This window comes from Arachis duranensis, chromosome 3 (genome assembly GCF_000817695.3).
Source record: "Arachis duranensis cultivar V14167 chromosome 3, aradu.V14167.gnm2.J7QH, whole genome shotgun sequence".
In the NCBI taxonomy this organism is placed as follows: domain Eukaryota; kingdom Viridiplantae; phylum Streptophyta; class Magnoliopsida; order Fabales; family Fabaceae; genus Arachis; species Arachis duranensis.
Window position 1 is genome coordinate 28687 of NC_029774.3, and position 20928 is coordinate 49614.

The window sequence follows — 20928 nt, forward strand, 5'->3', positions numbered from 1 at the left end:
ACCTTAGAAAACCCTAGAAAATCCTAGAAAAATCCTCGAAAACCATAGAAAACCATAAAATACGCTCAAAAACCCTACGAAAACCATAGAAAACGCTACAAATACCTTGAAAACCCTAGAAAATCGTAGAAAATCATAGAACACCCCTAGAAAATCCCTGGAAATCCCTAGGAAACCCTAGTAAATCCTAGTAAATCTAAAAATACCCTAAAAATTCTAGAAAAACCTAGAAAAACCCTAGAAAACCTTAGAAACTACCAGAAAACCTTAAAAACCATAAAAAAACCCAAGAAAACACTAGAAAAACCCTAGAAAATCTTAGAAAATCCTAGAAAAATATTAGAAAACCTTAGAAAACCCTAAAAAACCCTCGAAAACCCTAGAAAATTATAAGAAAACCCTAGAAAACACTAGAAATCCCTAGAAAACCCTATAACACCATAGAAAAAGCCTAGAAAAACCCTCGAAACCCATAAAAAACCTAAAAAAACCATAAAAAAAACCCTAGAAATTTCTAGAAAACCATAAAAAATCCTAGAAAACTCCTAGAAATTCATAGAAAACCACAAAAAACCCTAGAAAACCCAAGAAAATCATAAAAAAATCCTATAAAACCATAGAAAATCCTACAAAATACTCGAAAACAAAAGAAAGTCTTATAAAACCCAAGAAAACCAGAAAAAACCCTAAGAAAACCCTAGAAAATCCTAAAAACCCTAGAAAATAATAGAAAAATCCTCGAAAAACCTAAAAATCCCTAGAAAACCCACGAAAACCCTAAGAAAAACCTAAAATCCCAAGAAAACCCTAGAAAATCCTAAGAAAACCCTAAAACCCTAGAAAAACATAGAAGTTCTTAAAAAACTCTAGAAAATCCTAAAAACCCTAGAAAAGGCCTAGAAAACCCTAAAAATACTAAAAAAACCCTAGAAAATCCTAGAAAACCTTAAAAAACCCCTTGAAAACCCTAGAAAATCCTAGAAAACCCTAAGAAAACCCATGAAAATCTAAGAAAAACCTAGAAAAACTCTAGGAAATCCTAGAAAACCCTAGAAAACCTAGAAAACCCTAAGTAAACACTAGAAAAACCTAGAAAATCATAGAAAAACACTAGAAAACCCTAAAAAACCCTAGAAAACCTAAGAAAACACTAAGAAAACCTTAGAAATCCCTAGAAAATCCTAGAGAATCCTAGAAAACCTTAGAAGACCCTAGAAAATCCTAGAAAGACCCTAGAAAACCCTAAGAAAATCCTAGAAAATTCTAGAAAAACCTAGAAAACTATAGAAAAATCCTCAAAAACCCTAAAAAACCCAAGAAAACCCTAAGATTACCTTAGAAATCCCTAGAATATCCTAAAAAACCCTAGAAAACCCTAAAATATTAGAAAATCCTCATAAAACCTTAGAAAAACCCTAGAAAACCTGAAAAAATCCTTAAAAACCTTAGAAAACCCTAACAAAATCCTAGAGAATCCTAAAAATACCTAGAAAATCCTAGAAAAACCCTCAAAAATCCTAGAAATCTCTAGAAAACCCTAAGAAAACCCTAGAAAATCCTATAAAAGCCTAGAAAACCATTGAAAAACCCTCGAAAACCTTAAAAAAACCCTAGAAAATCCCCCGAAAATCCTAGAAAACCCTAGAAAATCCTAGAAAAACCTAAAAAACCAATAAAAAAAACCCTCGAAAACCCTACAAAACCCTAGAAAACCCTAGAAAACCCTAGAAAACCTTAAAAAAAACTATAGAAAACCTTAAAAAACCTTAGAAATCCTAGAAAAACTAAGAAAACCCTAGAAAATATCAGAAAAAAACCTAATAAACCCTCAAAAATCCTAAAGAAACCCTAGAAAACCCTAAAAAATCCTAAGAAAATCCTAAAAACCCTAGAAAAACCTTCGAAAACCCTAATAAACCCTAGAAAACCCTAGAAAATCCTAGAAAAACCCAAGAAAAACCTAAAAAATCTTAGAGAATCCTATGAAAACCCTAGGAAATCCTAAAAAACCTAGAAAACCCATAAAAAAACCCTCGAAAATCCTAAAATATCCTAAAAAATACAAGAAAATCGTAAGAAAACCTAGAAAACTCTAGAAAATCCTAGAAAAACTTAGAAAACCCTAGAAAATCCTTAGAAATCCCTAGAAAATCCTAGAAAACCCAACAAAACGCTAGAAAACCCTAGAAAATCCAAGAAAAACCCCAGAAAACCCTAGAAAATCCTAGAAAAACACCCAAAAAATCATAGAAAATCCTAAAAAACTCTCAAAAATCCTAGAAAACCCTGAAAATCCCTAGAAAAATCCTAAAAAATCCTAGAAATCTGAAGAAAACCCTAGATATCCCCAGAAATTCCTTAGAAAATCCTAAAATCCTAGAAAACCACAGAAAACCCCTGGAAATCCCTAGAAAAACCTAGAAAACTTTTAGAAATTCATAGAAAACCCTAGAAAATCCTAGAAAAACCACAGAAAATCCTAGAAAATCCTAGAAAATTCTAGAAAAATTCTTGAAAACCGTAGAAAACCCTAAAAAACCTTCAAAAACCCTAGAAAATCTTAGAAAACTCTAGAAATCCCTAGAAAACCCTTGAAAACCCTAGAAAATCCCTAGAAAATCCCAAAAAATCCCTGAAAATCCCTAGAAAATCCTAGAAAATTGAAAAATACATGTAAAACACTAGAAAAACCTAGAAAAACCTTAGAAAACATTAGAAAATCCTAGAAAAACCCTAAAAAACCCTAGAAAACCCAAGAAAATCTTTGAAAAACTCTAGAAAACCCTAGAAAACCTTAGAAAATCCTAGAATAACCCTCGAAAACCATAGAAAGCCTTTAAAAACTCTCGAAAATCCTAGAAAATCCTAAGAAAATCATAGAAAACTCTAGAAAACCCTAGAAAAACCCTAGAAAATCTTAGAAAATCGTAGAAAACCATAGAACACCCCTAGAAATCCATAGAAAACCTAGTAAATCCTAGAAAATCCAAAAATGCCTTAAAAATCCTAGAAAAACTTCGAACACCCCTAGAAAAATCTAGAAAACCCTCATAAATCCCTAGAAAACCCAAGAACATCCTAGAAAATCCTAGAAAATCCTAGAAAAACCCTCAAAAACCATAGAAAAACCCTACAAAAAACCCTAGAAAATCCTATAAAAATCCTAGAAAAACTTAGAAAATCCTAGAAAGCCTTTAGAAATCCCTAAAAAACCTTAGAAAACCCAAAAAACCCTAGAAAACCCTAGAAAATTCTAGAAAAACCCTAGAAAATCCTAGTAAACCCTAGAAAATCTTAGAAAAAACTCTCGAAAACCATAGAGAACCCTAAAAAACTCTCGAAAATCCTAGAAAACTCTAAGAAAATCTTAGAAAACCATAAAAATCCCTAGAAAACCCTAGAAAACCCTAGAAAACTCCTGGAAATCCCTAGAAAAACATAGAAAACCCTTAGAAATCCCTAGAAACCTCTAGAAAATCCTAGAAAACCCTATAAAATCCTAAAAAAATCCCAGAAAATCCTAGAATAACCCTTGAAAACCGTAGGAAATCCTAAAAAACCCTCAAAAACCCTAGAAAACCCTAAGAAAATGTTAGACGACCCGAGAAATCCCTAGAAAACCTAAGAAAATCCTAGAAAATCCTTAGAAAATCCCAGAAAACCCTGGAAATCCTTGGAAAACACTAGAAAATCGAAAGATACCTTCAAAACCCTAGAAAAACCTAGAAAAACTTTAGAAAATATTAGAAAATCTTAGAAAAACCCTAAAAAACTCTAGAAAACCCTAAAAATCCTTGAAAATCCTAGCAGTACACTAAAAACCCTAGAAAACTCTAAAAAATCTTAGGATACCCTAGAAAATCCTAAAAATCCTAAAAAAATACTAGAAATACCAAAGAAAACCTAAAAACCCTAAAAATTCTTGAAATACCCTAGAAAATATTAAAAACCCTAAAAACCCTAAAAATACCCTATAAAACCTTAAAAACCCTTGAAAATACTAAAAAAATGCTAGAAATACCCTAGAAAATCCTAGAAATACCCTAGAAAATCCTAAAAAGCCTTAAAACCTTAGAAAACCCTAAAAATCATGGATAAAAATTCTAAAAATTCAAGAAAACCCTAAAAATTCCAAAAAATCCTAGAAATACCCTAGAAACCCCTATAAAACCTGTAAAACACTATAAATATCCTACAAAACTCTAGAAACCCCTAAAAACCCTAGAAATGTCCTAAAAATCCTAGAAAATCCTAGAAATTCCCTACGAAATACTAGAAAACTTTAGAAAATCTTAAAAAAACTAGAAAACAATGGAAATACCCTAGAAAATCTTAAAAATATTAAAAACCCTTAAAATACCCTAGAACACCCTAAAAATACTAGAAAATCCTAGAAATACCCTAGAAATTCCTAAAGATCATAGAAAACCCAAAAAACCTCTAAAAAATCTTAGAAAACACTAAAAACTTTTGAAAACCCTAGAAATACCTTAATAAATCTTTAAAAATCCTAAAAAACCCTAAAATTCTTGAATTACCCTAAAAAGTCATAGAAAACTCTAGAAATATCTTAAAAACACTAAAAAACTCTAGAAATACCCTAAAAACCCTACAAAATCTTAGAAATATCCTAGAAAACCCTAAAAACTTTGAAAATACCATAGAAAACCCTAAAAATTCTAGAAAACCCTAGAAATACCCAAGAAAACCCTGAAAAATCCAAAAAAATCATAAAATCCCTAGAAAACTCTAGAAATATACTAAAAAATCCTAAAAATCCTATAAAACTCTAGAAATACCCTAAAAACCATAGAAAACCCTAGAAATATCCTAGAAAATCCTCAAAACCCTAGAAATACCATAGAAAATCCTAAAAAATCCTAAAAAAATCCTAAAATTTCTGAAAAACTCTAAAAATACCCAAGAAAACCCTAAAAATATCCTAGAAAATCTTAGAAAAATCTAATAAAAATCCTAGAAATACCATAAAAACCCTAGAAAACTCTAAAACCCTTGAAATACCCTATAAAATCTTAAAAATATCTTAAAAATCCTAGAAAATCCTAAAAATAACCTAGAAACCCCTAGAAAACCCCTAAAACCCTAGAAAATCCTAGAAATACCTTAGAAAATTCTAGAAAACTATAAAATCATAGAAATTCTATAGAAAATGCTAGAAAAATCAAGAAATGTCCTAGAAAACTCAAGAAATATCCTAGAAAATCCTAGAAAACCCTAAAAAATCCTAGAAATACCTTAGAAAATATTACAAATATCCTAGAGAATCCTAGAAAACCTTAGAAAATCCTAAAAACTCTAGAAATACACTTAAAAAACTCTAGAAAACCCTAAAACCTTTTGAAATACCCTAGAAAACCCTAAAAATACCCTAGAAAAAACCTAAAAATCCTATAAAACTCTAAAACTTCTAGAAATACCCTAGAAAATCCTAAAAATCTTAAAAATTCCTTAGAAAACCCTAGAAATACCATAGAAAATCCTAGAAAATCCAAAAACCCTTGAAATACCCTAGAAAATCCTAGAAAATAGCCTAGAAAACCCTAGGAAACTTAAAATCCTAGAAAACCCTAGAAATACCCTAGAAAATCCAAAAAATCCTAGAAAATCCTAAAAACCCAAGAGAATCTAAAAAATCCCTAAAAATCCTAGAAATATCCTAAAAATTCTGAAAAAACCTTAAAAACACTAGAAAACCATAGAAGTACCATAAAAATCCAAGAAATACTTTGTAAATACCCTAAAAATGATGAAAAATCCTAAAAACCCTAGAAAACCCTAGAAGTATCCTAAAAATCATAAAAAACCCTAGAAAATCCTAGAATACCCTTAAAACCTTAAAAATCATAGAAAACTCTATAAATATCATAGAAAATCTAAAAAACCTAAAAAATCCTAGAAATACCCTAGAAAATCCTAAAAAAACCCTAAAAACCCTAGAAATACGCTATAGAACCCTAAAAATCCTAGAAAATACTAAAAAAACGCTAGAAATAGCTTAAAAAATCCTAGAAAACCATAGAATACTTTAAAAACTCTAGAAAACCCTTATAACCCCAGAAAACCCTGAAAACTCTAAAAAACTCTAAAAATCTTAGAAAATCTTAAAAATTGAAGACCTACAAAATCCAAAAAATACCCTAGAAACCCCTAAAAAACCCTTAAAAAATTAGAAATATCCTAGAAAATCCTAGAAATGCCCTAAAACCCCTAGAAAATCCTAATAACCCTAGAAAATCCTAATAACCCTAGAAACCCCTAAAAATTCCCTAGAAAATCCTAGAAAATTTTAGAAAACCCTAGAAAACTTTGGAAAAACCCTAGAAAACCCTAAAAAACTTAGAAAACTTTGGACATACCCTAGAAAACCGTAAAAAAAACACTAGAAATACCCTAAAAATCCTAAAAAGCTTAGAAAACTCTAGAAACTCTAAAATAATCCTAGAAAACCCTAAAAACCTTCAAAAACCCTAGATAAACCCTAGTAAATCTTAGAAAATCCTAAAAAAATCCTAGAAATACCCTAGGAGATCCTAAAAATCTAGAAGACCCTCGAAAATCCAAAAACCCTTGAAATACCCTAGAAAACCCTAGAAATACCTTAGAAATCCTAGAAAATGTAAAAACACTAGAAAATCCAAGAAGTACCCTAGGAGACCCTATAAACGCTAGAAATATCCTAGAAAATCCTAGAAAAATCCTAAAAGCTCTAGCAAACCCTGGAAATACCCTAAAAAATCCTAAAAACCTAAGAAAACCCTAGAAAACCTCTAAAACCCTAGAAAATCTAAAAAAACCTAGAAAACTTTGAAAAATATTAGAAAAAGTTCTAGAAAATACTAAAAAATCCTAAAAGACACTAGAAAAATTCTAAAAAATGCTAGAAAATCCTAGAAAGCCCTAAAAATCCCTAGAAATGCCCTAAAAACTCAATAAAACCCTAAAAATTCCAAAAACCCCTAGAAATACCTAGAAACCCCTATAAAACCTGTAAAACACTAGAAATATCCTAGAAAACTCTAAAAACCCCTAAAATCCCTAGAAATGCCCTAAAAACACTAGAAAATCCTAGAAATTCCCTACGAAATCCTAGAAAACTTTAGAAAATCTTAAAAAAACTAGAAAACACTGGAAATATCCTACAAAACCCTAAAAATTTTAGAAAACCCTGAAAATACCCTAGAACACCCTAAAAACACTAGAAAATTCTAGAAATATCCTAGAAAATACTAGAGATCCTAAAAAATCCAAAAAACTCTAAAAATATTAGAAAACCCTAAAAACTCTTGAAAACCCTAAAAATACCCTAATAAATCCAAGAAAATCCTAGAAATATCCTCGAAAACCCTAAAAACTCTAAAAATGCCATAAAAACTCTAAAAATTCTAAAAAATTCTATAAATACCCTAGAAAATTCTGAAAAATTCTAAAAAATCCTAAAATCCCTAGAAAACTCTAGAAATATCCTAAAAAATCCTAAAAATCTTAGAAAACTCTAAAAATACCCTAAAAAACCCTAAAAATATCCTAGAAAATCATAAAAACCCTAGAAATACTATAGAAAATCCTAAAAATCCTAGAAAAACCTAGAAATACCATAGAAAACCCTCCTAGAAAACTCTAAAAATACCCTAGAAAATCTTAGAAAAATCTAATAAAAACCCTAGAAATACCCTAAAAACCCTAGAAAACTCTAAAACCCTTGAAATACACTAGAAAACCCTAGAAATATCTTAAAAACTCTAGAAAATCCTAAAAATAACCTAGAAAACCCCAAAAAACTCTAGAAAACCCTAGAAATACCCTAGAAAATCCTAGAAAACTATAAAATCCTAAAATCCTAGAAATTCTATAGAAAACACTAGAAAACTCAAGAAATATCCTAGAAAACTCTAGAAAACTATGAAAAATCCAAGAAAATTCTAAAATCCCTAGAAAACTCTAGAAATACCCTAGAAAACCCTAAAAAACCCTAAAAAATCCTAAAAATACCTTAGAAAACACTACAAATATCTTAGAAAATCTTAGAAAACCTTAGAAAACCCTAAAAACCCTAGAAATACACTAAAAAACTCTAGAAACCCCTAAAATCCTTTGAAATACCCTAGAAAATCCTAAAAATATCCTAGAAAACTCTAAAACCCTTGAAAACCCTAAAAATACCCTAGAAAAATCCTAAACATCCTACAAAACTATAAAACTTCTAGAAATACTCTAAAAAACCCTAAAAATCTTAGAAATTCCCTAGAAAACCCTAAAAATTCTAGAAATTCCCTAGAAAATCCTATAAATACCCTAGAAAATCCTAGAAAACCCTAAAATCTTGAAATATCCTAGAAAATCCTAGAAATAGCCTAGAAAACCCTAGAAAACTTAAAAGCCCTAGAAAATCCTAGAAATACCCTAGAAAATCCTAAAAACCCAAGAGAATCTAAAAAACCCCTAAAAACCTTAGAAAAACCCTATAAATACCCTAAAAATTTCTGGAAAACCTTAAAAACTCTAGAAAATCCTAGAAGTACCATAAAAATCCTAGAAATACCTTATAAATACCCTAAAAATGCTAAAAAAAACCCTAAAAACCCTAGAAAATTCTAGAAGTACCCTAAAAATCATAGAAAACCCTAGAAAATCCTAAAATACACTAAAAAAGCTTTTAAAATCCTAGAAAAATCTATAAATACCATAGAAAATCTAAAAACCCTAAAAAGTCCTAGAAATACCTTAGAAAATCCTAGAAAATTTTAAAAACCCTAGAAATACGGTGTAGAACCCTAAAACCCCTAGAAAATACTAAAAAACGCTAGAAATAGCTTAGAAAATCCTAGAAAACCCTAGAAATACTTTAAAAACCCTAGAAAACCCTTATAACCCCAGAAAACCCTGAAAACTCTAAAAAACCCTAAAAATCCTAGAAAATCCTAAAAATCCAAGACCCAGAAAATCCTAAAAATATCCTAGAAACCCCTATAAAACCCTTAAAATACTAGAAATATCCTAGAAAATCCTAGAATACCCTAGAAATTCCCTAGAAAATCCTAGAAAATTTTAAAAAACCCTAGAAATACTTTAAAAACCCTAGAAAACCCTTATAACCCCAGAAGACCCTGAAAACTCTAAAAAACCCTAAAAACCCTAGAAAATTCTAAAAATTCAAGACCCAGAAAATCCTAAAAATACCTTAGAAACCCCTATAAAACCCTTAAAACACTAGAAATATCCTAGAAAATTTTAGAAAATCCTTGAAAACTCTTGAAAAATCCTAGAAAATCCTAAAAATCTTAGAAAACCCTAGAAAATACAAAAAAACCCTAGAAAACCCTAGAAATACCCTAAAAACCCTAAAACCCTTAGAAAACTCTAAAAACTCTAAAATAATCCTAGAAAACTCTAAAAACCCTCAAAAACCCTAGATATATCCTAGTAAATCTTAGAAAATCCTTCAAAAATCCTAGAAATATCTTAGGAGATCCTAAAAATCATAGAAGACCCTAGAAAATCCTAGAAATCCAAAAACCCTTGAAATACCCTAGGAAACCCTAGAAAACCCTAGAAATACCTTAGAAATCCTAGAAAATCTAAAATTACTAGAAAATCCTAGAAGCACCCTAGGTGACCCTATACACGCTAGAAATATCCTAGAAAACCCTAGAAAAACCCTAAAAACTCTAGCAAACCCTGGAAATACACTAAAATCATAAAAACCTAAGAAACCCTAGAAAATCCTAAAAATCCTAGAAAAATCTAAAAATACCTAAGAAAATCTTAAAAAATCCTAAAAACCTTAAAAATACTTTAGAAAACTCTAGAAATAATATAAAAAAACCCTTGAAATACTTTAGAAAACTCTAGAAATATGCTAGAAAACCATAAAAAATTTAGAAAACCCTAGCAATACCTTAGAAAACCCTAAAAAATCCTAGAAATACCCTAGAAAATCCTAGAAAACCCTAGAAATACCCTAAAAATTCCTAGAAAACCCTAAAAATCCTAAAAACCCTTAAAAACACCCTAAAAAAAATCCTAAAAACCCTCGAAATATCCAAAAAAATCCTAAAAACTCTAGAAAATCCTAAAAACCCTAGAAAATCATAAAAGCCTAGAAATATCCTAGAAATACCCTAAAAATCTTAGAAAACTCTAAAATTCCTAGAAATACCCTAAAAATTCTAGAAACCCCCTAGAAATATACTAGACAACCCTAAAAATCCTAGAAATACCATAAAAAAATCCTAAAAGTCCTAAAAAAACCCTAGAAATAACGTAGAAAACCCTAGAAAACCTTGAAAACCTTAAAAAATCCTAAAAATACTAGAAAAATCTAGAAACACCTTAGAAAACTCTAAAAAATTCTAAAAATACCCTAGAAAACTCTAGAAATCCCTAAAAATCTTAGAAAACCTTAGCAAACCCTAAAAACACTAGAAATATCCAAAAATTCCTAGAAAATCCTAAAACCCTTGAAATACCCTAGAAAACCCTGGAAATATCCTATAAAATCTTAAAAATCCTAGAAAACCTTAAAAATAACCTAGAAAATCCTAAAAATACCCTAGAAAATCCTAGACAAATCTAAAATCCTAGAAATTTCCTAGAAAACCCTAAAAATATTAGAAAATTTTAAAACCCTTGAAATACCCTAGAAATATCCTAAAAAATCCTAGAAAATCTAAAAATCCTAGAAAATCTAGAAATACACTAGAAAATGTTAGAAAATCCTTAAAATCCTAGAAAATCGTAAAAACCCTAGAAAATCCTAAAACTCCGAAAAAATCCTAAAAATCCTAGAAATGCCTTATAAATACCCTAAAAATTCTAAAAAATCCTAAAAACCTTTGAAAATTCTAGAAGTACCCTAAAAACGTTAGAAAACCTTAGAAAATCCTAGAAATACCCTTGAAAACCCTATAAACCCCTAAAAATCTAAGAAAACCGTTGAAATACCATAGAGAATCCAAAAAACCCTAAAAAACTCTAGAAATATTCTAGAAAATCCGAAAAACTCTAGAAATATCCTAAAAATCCTAGAAAACACTAAAAACCCTAGAAATACCCTAGAAATCCTAGAAAATCCTATAAAACTCTGGAAACCTTAGAAACACCTTAAAAATCCTAAAACCCCCAAAAAAAACTTTGAAAATCCTAGAAATACCCTAGAAATCCTATAAATACCCTAGAAACCCCTAAAAACCCTAGAAAACACTAGAAATACCCTAAAAATTCTAAAACCTGTGAAACACCCTAGAAAATTCTAAAAATCATAGAAAATCCTAGAAAACTCTAAAAACTCTAGAAAACCCTAGAAATACCCTAGAAAATCCTAGAAAATATTAAAAAAACTCTAGAAATACCCTAAAAACCTTAGAAATATCCATAAACTCTAAACCATAAACCATAAACCCTAAATCCTAAACCCTATACCCCAAACCCCAAACACCAAACACCAAACCTCAAACCCTAAATCCCAAACCCCAAAACCCTAAACCCCGAAATCCATAAACCCCTAAACCCTAAAATCCTAAACCCGTAAAACCCCTAAGCCCTAACCCTAACCCCTAAATCATAACCCCTAAACCCTAACTCCTAACTCCTAAACCTTGACCCATAACCCCTAAACCCTGAACCCTAATCCCTAAACCCTAAACACTAAACCCCTAAAATCCTAAAATCCTAAAATCCTATATTCTAAACCCTAAACCATAAATCCCAAATCCTAAACCCCAAACTCCAAACCCCAAACCCATAAACCTCTAAAGCCCTAAAACCCCAAAACCCTAAAACCCTAAACCCTAAGCCCTAAGCCCTAAGCACTAACCACTAACACCTAAACCCTAAAACCCTAAACCCCAAAACCCTAAAAACCCTAAAACTCCAAAAACTTTAAAATCCTAAAATCCTAAACCATAAAACCATAAAATTCTAAAACCCTAAAATCCAGAAACCTGAATTATGAATCATGAACCCTGAATCCCAAACCCTAAACCCGAAACTCGAAACCTTGATCCATAAACCCTAAATCATAAACCCAAAACGTTAAAACCTTAACCCTAAATCTAACCCCTAACCCTGGGGTTAGACTTAGATTTTAGGGTTACGATTAGGGTTAGGGTTAGCATTTAGGGTTAAGGTTTAGGGTTAGGATTAGAGTTTATGTTTAGGATTAGGGTTATGGTTAGTGTTTAAGGTTAGAGTTAGGGTTAGGGTTAGGGTTAGCATTTAGGATTAGTGTTAAGATTTAGGGTTAGGATTAGGGTTTAGGGTTAGAGTTAGGATTAGAGTTAGGGTTAGGGTTAGGGCTAGTGTTAGCGTTTAGGGTTAGGGTTAGGGTTTAGGGTTATGGTTAGGGTTTAGGGTTAGGTTAAAGGTTTATGGTTAGGGTTAGTGTTTAGGGTTAAGATTAGGGGTTTAGGATTTTTAGGGTTTACGGCTTTGAGTTTAGGGTTTAGAGTTTAGGAGTTTATGGTTTAGAGTTTAGGAGTTTAGGGTTTTACGATTTTTAGGGTTTTTAGGATTTTAGGGTTTTAGAGTTTTTGGATTTTTAGAGGTTTTACGATTTTTAGGATTTTTAGGTTTTAGAGTTTAGGGTTAAAGGTTTAGGATTTTGGTTTTTAGGGTTTTTAGGTTTTTAGAGTTTTTAGGATTTATGGTTTAGGGTATAGGATTTTAGGTTTTTAGGACTTTTAGGGTTTTTAGGATTTTTAGAGTTTTAGGGTTTCTAGGGTTTAAGGTTTTGGTTTTGGGTTTAGGGTTTTAGGGTTTTTAGGGTTTTTAGAGTTTTTGAATTTTTGGGTTTTTAGGGTTTAGGATTTTGTGTTTAGAGTTTGGTTTTAGGGTTTATGGTTTAAGGGTTTAAGGGTTTAGGGTTTTAGGAGTTTATGGTTTTAGGAATTTTAGAGTTTTAGGGTTTAGGGTTTACCCAGGGGAGTATGAGGTCATACTGGCGCTCCATCTCTGGAGTTACGCCTTCGTCACCCGGGATGGCGTCCCTCACACGTCGGATGTCACCCAATAATACATGCTGGGAACACCACCGGTCAGAACTATGGGAGCCCTCGCACCCTCGCTCCTCCATAAGGCCATACCTAAAAAAGAGGAGGGCACCACCGTCAGCCCACTAAACAAACAGGGAGAAAAATCTTGCAAACCCCTTTTTTACAGAGCATCTAAAGAGGAAAAAGCTACACCTAGCACAAGCACAAACCACATCCAAAAAAAGTGGCACACACTCCCTCTGATAGCCTATCACTCGTACCCAGAAAAATAACCCCAAAATAGAGAGATGCAGAACACAGAATAGTCAAAAGGTAAACACAAAGCAGACAATCAAAACATGCACTAAAAGAAAAAGAGTACCAACCTGATTAAATCTGGAGTAAGCAAAAAGCAAGGAGCAGCACAAAGTACATGACGAGCGCACAACGCATGGACGAATAGTAGAAAGAAAAATATGAAGGCAAGGAAAGTGAAAGGAAATTAGAAGAAAGAAAAAAGAGAAGCTATAGAGACGAAGCAGTTACAAATAGGACTCCAACATTTCAAAAAAAATAATAATTAAGGGAAACGCGAAGGGGCGAGGGGCAAAAAGGGGAACCCAAAAACTCCATAGCATTAAAAACGTCATTATGACGCCTGGGAAACCACAACGAACAAAACCCCTTCGAGAAGAACAACGGATAGGTGATAGGACGTCCTAAAACGTCCCACGATTCTCCGACCTCACCCATAGAACCCGAACGACGCCCTCCCCGCCAAGTTCATGGTTACACGACCTAATAAAAACTCCAGCAACGAAGACTAAGCACACTCACTCTCTCGGTCCGGAGGGCAATTATTCCGGACTCGATCTTCGGGTCCTTCCTTAGAACTGTCACCAAACCCAGCAATCTCAAGGTGGCCCAAAATGGATTAATAACTTTCAACATCCTAACGCAATATTCGAATTCAAATTCCTCTTTTATCTTAGCTAAATAGAGATAAGATAAGATAACTACCACCAGTTATATAAAGAGGAGTCAGAAGCCACCTCAGATATGTTACTCATTCTACTCATATAAACCTCTTAGATCTATTCTGATTTAAGCATCAGAGTCTCTTTGCAGGTACTCACCCCTTCGCTCCTAATCTCCGATCCATCTCACAATCTGTACCAGAAATATCTAGTACATAATTCAATTTCGTGAAATATACACTACAAGAAAAATATCCATTCAGCCACACTTTTTTTAAGCTACATTTGAAAAGCGTAGCCTATTCATAGAATAGGGTATGCTTTTCTCAGTGTTGCGTTTTTATAAGAGAAAAAGAAACACAATTCTGGCATCATTTAAAAAGTGTAGTCTTAGGTATTATAGAAATCACTTATAAAGCGTAGCCGTATGTTGATATCTATGAGTTCACTTTTTGTATTAAAGAGAGTACTTTTAAAGGGTAGCCTATTTATTAAGTTTTGGGTGCACTTTAAAAGTGATGCCTAATGTATCTAAAGCCAAAAGCTTACACTTGATAAATTTTTTTTCCTCAGTTTCTCAAAAGCAAACTCACACACTTAGTCAAATTTTGTCCCTTCAAAACTCACACTTAGTAGCCTTCAGAAACCCTCTCACCATCAAAGAAGATGTAAGACTTAGAACTTTTCGAAAAATATTACTATGAGTTAATTTCAACTTATATATTCATTAAAAATTTTATTTTTAAAAATTATTTTATTAAAAATAATTAAATCAAATTTTGATAATTAAATTGGAAACTTTACTTAATCTTATAATTATTGAATAATTTTATATATTTAAATGATACAACTTAACAGTTGTAAAAGAATAAGAATTTTATACGATTTAGTTAAATAATTGAGATTTTGGAATTTAATACTCTGATTTTTATAAACAGAAAATAAATTATATTTCTAATTTTAAAATTAGAATATTTGATTAAAAACTGATTAGTAAATTGATAATTAAGTAGTGTTTTTAAAGTAATTTTAAAAGAGCAAATTAAATTTCAATTTTTTATAATATACTTTAATTTTATTAAAATTGACCAAACCCAATTTAGCCAAAATTCTTAATTTCACTTTTGTCCCAAATTAAACCCTAATTCCTAAATTAATCTCCAAAAGCCCTAACCCCTTCTAATCTAGCCACCGCCAATGTTTCCCTTCTCTGACCAATTTCATTAAATGATTGACAAGTGTCTTGCTTATTGAAAATAAAAAAAAAACAATACAGGATAGTATAGAATAAGCTATTATTGGGAAGTACATGGTGGATATTAAGCGGGAATTTGAATTTCAAATTCAAAATCATTTTGTTCCAAAATTATTCATTCTCTTACCCTCATATATTTGTTCCCATTTGTCATTCATAAATTTAAAAATGGAAAAGACAACAAATGATAAAAAAACGAGAAGAGAAGATGAGACAGAGTTGGAACTCTTTAGTAGGGAGGAGTAAGTGACGCAGGTAGGAGAAGACTTCCTCCGACAACGTAAGAAAATCGGAGAGGATTCAGGGAGAGAAACACTAAACGAAGTAGAGAAGAAAACATGGAGGTGACCAAATGAAGAATGACGGAAGGAGTTGTGGCAAGTGATGCCAGCGACAGTGAGAGACAAGGACGCTAAGATCGAGAGAAAATGGAAGAGGAATGAGGGTGAAGAGGGGAAGCACGACGGAAGAAGGAGAAGAGGGTGGTGACAGAGGTGGCGGTGACAGATAAGAAGGCTAGATCGAGAGAGAAGGGAAGAGGAGACAGGAATGTATACTACAAGTTTGACGACACTTATCAGGTCCCATCTCACAGATCCATTTCAACTCTTCAATGTCAGTATTTGATTTGATCACTTCCTGTTTAGTGCGTTGATTTCCTAATTAATTAAATCATATATTAGATCATTTGAATGCTGTGATCTATCCTTACTCCATCTTTACTATTCCCTGGCTAATGGAATAAACTGTAACATCATTTGTGGTTTTTTGTACTTTTTTTCATTTTAGGAGATTTTCGTGGTTCTCTATTTCTAGCTTCGAGTATTTCGTGCAATTCGAAGCTTTGATCTTTGAGGTATGGAGAGTGTTAGTTCAGAAAAGATAAGAGGAAGAAGAAGCCAGTGGAGGGTGAGAACAAGATCAAGTGCAAAATGAAGATTGTGAATTGCAAGTTCTGGAGAAAACTTATGCTGGTAAGTGAAACCCTTTTAGCCATTTTTTAACAATTTTGTACTACTACTTTTGATTTTTGGATTTTTCCACAGTTTAGGTGGATTGGGAAGACTCTATTTTGAGTATTATTTCTTGATTGATTACCATAATTCATTTGTTCAGTTTTAACTTTTAAGTGTTTCATGTATGATAAATCTGTGATGCAATGATTTAGGGCTTATTCTTATGTGAAAAAGGAGGAGAAGTGAATGGATACATTTGTTTAGTTTAAGTCTTTCCTGTCTTTTTTTGAGGTTTTTTTTTCCTTTTTCCATGATTGTTTTTATGAATAGATGGAGTGTCATTTGTGCATATGAGTACTGCAAATACAATGTTGAGTGTGATGTTGTGATTCATTTATATGTTGAAGATTGTTTTTTAGTAAAGTACCTTGCTTTAGTTAGGGCTTTTGGTGCCATTGTGGTGTCAATTTTTTTGGTGGGTATATTTATAGATCTAAGAATATGAACAGGTTTTATTCAGGAATTGGAAAGGGATTCAAGGCGTGTTTACTGTGATATCAAATCTCAATAAATTAAGCTTCTCTTCTATATGAGTGTTTCATCTAATATTACTATGTAAGCTTCTCTTATTTATACATATCATTTATTCTAACTTGAGTCATAACTTAAGCTTTATGTATTCTATAAGAGCATTCTGACATGAAAATAAACAAAGCTTTCAGATGAATGCTAATAAATCAATTCGAAGTTAGTCCTAAAAATATAAGCAAATTAGTTACATAACATTTTATAACATGATGCCTTAAGAACTGATTTGATTTTCAAATGTGAAAGTGCAAAACCAAAAACTGAATTCATTGCTTTCAAAGTATTAAAAACCAAAAAATCATAGACAATAATAGGCAAAACCAAAAATTGAAGTCATTTACTGGAACAATACCATATGAGATAATGATTCTAATCCAAGATGCTTTTGCTCGCTACAATAAATAAGGTATTTCTTCATGCAATATTTTGTATTTCAAGTTGTAATGACTTTTGTATTTTAATTCATGTAAGCCTTTCTATATATTGCATTTGTCATAGATAATTTCATGTAATCCCTTCTTAAATCTTTTTTAGGCTTCAATAATTGCTTCCTTAACATATGTGTTTCTTTTAGTAGTAGTAAATAATAATCCACGCCTTTTTATCTACAAGTGTGACTAGAATGGACTAATGTCCCTTAGGGATTTAAGTCATCATTGACTTCTTGGTTTCATATATGTGTTAGGTAGGTAGCATTGTGTTAATTAGCAGTTTTGGTTAGCTGAGCTAAATTCTTCATTATACAATGTTTGGGTCTTGGTGATAACTAATGCTTTGTGCATGATTTTCTTATCTATCATCATTTCATACAGTTACATAAAGGCTCAATTCTCTTCTCTTTTGATGGAAAACTTCGTTATTGCACAGTCACATTTGAAAAGATATACAATGGTAGCTTCCAGTTTGGATTTGTTATTTGTATTTGTTTTCAGTCTTGGTGATGGCTAATCCTATGGTTGACCTTTGCCCAATACTTGATTTGGATTGTGCTCTATCTTTATTGCTTATTTATTTATTTGTTTTCTTTTCACTCTCAAAATCTATGTAAGATAAGAAGGCAAACTAGGATGTGAAGAATTTGAAAAAGGTATTGGGAGCCCTACAACCTTTAAAAGCTCATATTTTGAAAATCATATAACATTTTTTTTTTGGCTCATTTTGTATGTCATTGTGAATAGGAAATTACCATTTAGATAAAAAATGACTAATTGGTTTTGAATTAGTGCGGATAAGAGAGTCCTTTTCCTACGCCTAATACACCAAATATATCCCTAAAGTATATGACATTTTAGCAAAGAGAATGAAAAAGAAATGATTTTCAAATCTGTGTTATATTATTGTTTATTTGTTTATGAAAGAAACATTAAATGTGATGATTTTCCATTGTAATGTAGATCAACCAAGTTGGAACTGTTAAAGAGGTCAATGAGGTGGTGAAGCATGCAAAGGAAACATATAATAAAGTGGTAACTTCCCGTAGATGTGGAAAAACCATACACGCTTTCATTGCTGCCATTGGAATTGAGAAAATCCGACAGGTAGTATGATCTTCTATAAAATAATTCTTCTGCTTTTGAATGCTAATATGTTATGACTTTGCTCAAGTGAATTTTCTTGAGAAAAAATTCGATTTTCTTGCAAATTGGCTTCTTGAAACTTAGCTTATTACTCTTAGCTTTTATGTCTATTACAGAATAATAATATTTGTTTCTCAGTATCTATTAATTTGGAAAAAAAATTTATATTTCTATTAATTTATTTGATTTTGGTGGATTTCGATTCATTTCAAGTATTCATTTATAATATTGCGATGATGAAAATAGCCTTGCATCTTGCCTCTTCACCTAATACTTATCTTTTGAATTAACTTTGACATCTTGGACTGTGTCGTAAATTTAACTTGGAGTGGATAAAGGTTATAGTTTGTTCATTTCAAATGCTGTGTTACATTTCAAAGTAGTCATAAGTACTAAGGGGTAGTTCTCCTTTGAAAAGTTCGTCAATAGCATTAAAATATAAATTAACTTACTGTCTTTATACAATCAAAGTTAGTAACATATTTGCCGTTTAGTAGCATATCATGATTTTATATAATCAAAATTCACTCACAAACACTGCAGTTAGTAACGTAATTGTTGTTCGATCAAAATATTTTATTTTCTGTTTCATTAGAACGAATTACTATATATCAAATGATTGCATAGCTCGGGTGAAATATAAGAAATACCGTAACAAGTTGTATATAAAATTACTATTAAGATTTTGTTTGTAGGCATTTTTTCTGCTTTTGTCTATTTTATTAGGAATCATTCATTGAATGTGATATATACGAAGAATGAAACTCCATCCGTCAAAGCTGTTGGAACTTAATGTTGATTAAGAACATAATTTTGACTCAGCTGATCATAATCAACTATGCACAACTAAACTTTTCATAAATTAGTCGATTCATTAATATAACTTGACCATCATTCTTCAATCGCATTTGATAACAGAGGATAAAGAGGAATGACAGTGTCCTATTGTTCCAATAATCCCACCACTTTTTTTTGTATAATTTACATGTCTCTATGCACATGATGTTTCCAATTATCCATGCAATTCAATTTGTGGCAGTCAAATATATATGTAATTCTTTTGACATTTGATTAGTTAATTCCTATTGCAGAAATCCAGTGACAATCTTAATAGTGTTCTCATGCCAATAGCAATGATAGATCAAGATTCGGATTCTGAAGTAACAATTGTGCAGCTTAGCTTTGGTGATGGTCTTGGGGCTCGTATTGACATGGTGACATGGCTCTTTGAAATATATTTGTGCTCAAACTCTAAAACTTTGCAATCCATTTGAATATATTAGTGTATTCTTGGTTAGATATTGTTGAAGTAAGATAGCGTTGCTTTTTAGAGTTAGAGAAGATTTATTACTCCTCTTACCTTTGCCCTGCTGTCCGTCTTTATATATCCCTCATGCCATGTTAGTGTAAGTGAGGAAGATCGTGTGCAACGTAATTTTTTTTCTCCAAATCTTTATAAGTCAATGATGTTGCTGTCACTATGGGGATTATAACGTAAAATTTTACTTCTAGAAAAAAAAAAACCGAATTATTAAAAATGTTTGATGGTTGAAATGAACAATTTGTTTGAGAAGTATTTGAAAATAGATGCTTAACAGCCAAATTTTCTATGCCATGTTACAAAAAGACATTAATTCTATCAGATTTTATTATAGTTTTGAGTTCGTTTTCTCTATGTGCCTCATTATTAAATATACAAGTATTACTAAAAATGGACTTATTTATGCTTATACTTATTAATTCTTATGCTTCTTTTGTCTTATATATTTTTATTAAAGTTCTAACTTATTTGAATTTATAACCGTAATCGTATAACAATATTTATTTAAACACATTTACATAATAATTTTTATATTTAAGTAGGACTCATTAATATAGACAAAAAAATTAAGATTATTTTGGTTTTTATAGAATGTAATAGGGTTATATTCTGTATAATAAATTTTTAATACAATAATTTTTTAAATTAAAAATTATAGTTATTAATATTAATGGATAGGTACCAACCAAATTTTATAATGGCACTTTTTTTTTTGTGCTGGTTTTTGTGAATCTACTTCAAGTTTCAAATGGCACTTTCAAACATGTGCTACTGACTGTACCAATTTCAATATATAATGCCTGAATTCAAAAGGAAAAGAAAGAAAATAGAAAACAAGTACTTTAGTAGCACAAAGAGTCAACTTTGAAAGTTTGACACATTGTAATTTGATCTTATATATTGATGGGTAAATTACTTTAATTAGTAAGAATCTCTAATCCACAAATGTTTATGTTTTGGCTGCCGGAATCAGACTATTTCGTGAGCAGTATTGTATGACAAGAAGACTGGAACTAATTTGCTTCAATGGCCAGTGGAAGAAATAGAGAGCTTGAGACTTAGCAGTGATGAATTTAAGGAATTATTGGTTAAACCTGGCACAGTAGTGCCATTACACATTGGCCCTGCAACACAGGATTTTTCCATAGTTATTGGTTGCATTGTTACAACTTGTATCTCACAGTAATCATGGTTTTACTTTACATTTTCCTGATTTTTATTTATTTATTTATTTTTTGTTGTTCAGTTGGACATATTTTTTGGAC

The 20928-nt window shown here is 31.3% G+C and overlaps 1 protein-coding gene across 5 annotated transcripts; it reads left to right on the forward strand.

Annotated features, from left to right (window-relative positions):
- The first annotated feature begins 15395 nt into the window (after positions 1–15395).
- LOC127745788 (uncharacterized) lies at positions 15396–20794 on the forward strand. Of its 5 annotated transcripts, XR_008007348.1 has the most exons (5): positions 15396–15836; positions 16011–16195; positions 16687–16792; positions 18160–18303; positions 19434–19820. XR_008007348.1 is itself a non-coding variant. In XM_052259621.1 (4 exons), exons 2-4 carry the CDS (start codon positions 16154–16156, stop codon positions 19614–19616), a joined length of 369 nt encoding a protein of 122 aa, XP_052115581.1. In that variant the 5' UTR covers positions 15396–15836; positions 16011–16153; the 3' UTR covers positions 19617–19820. The 5 variants fall into 5 exon arrangements, 4 of the variants coding, with proteins under 4 accessions (XP_052115581.1, XP_052115582.1, XP_052115583.1 ...); XM_052259621.1 differs by lacking the exon at positions 16687–16792; XM_052259622.1 differs by lacking the exon at positions 16687–16792 and having other exon boundaries at positions 15396–15802.
- Positions 20795–20928: the final 134 nt, after the last annotated feature.

Bases quoted from the DNA above. Each gene is read 5' to 3' on its own strand.
- LOC127745788 (XM_052259620.1), top strand. From the start codon at position 17,609: ATGGAAAACTTCGTTATTGCACAGTCACATTTGAAAAGATATACAATG. The intron at 17,657-18,159 runs GTAGCTTCCAGT...ATTGTAATGTAG, and splicing joins ATTTGAAAAGATATACAATG to ATCAACCAAGTTGGAACTGT. The intron at 18,304-19,433 runs GTAGTATGATCT...TTCCTATTGCAG, and splicing joins GAATTGAGAAAATCCGACAG to AAATCCAGTGACAATCTTAA.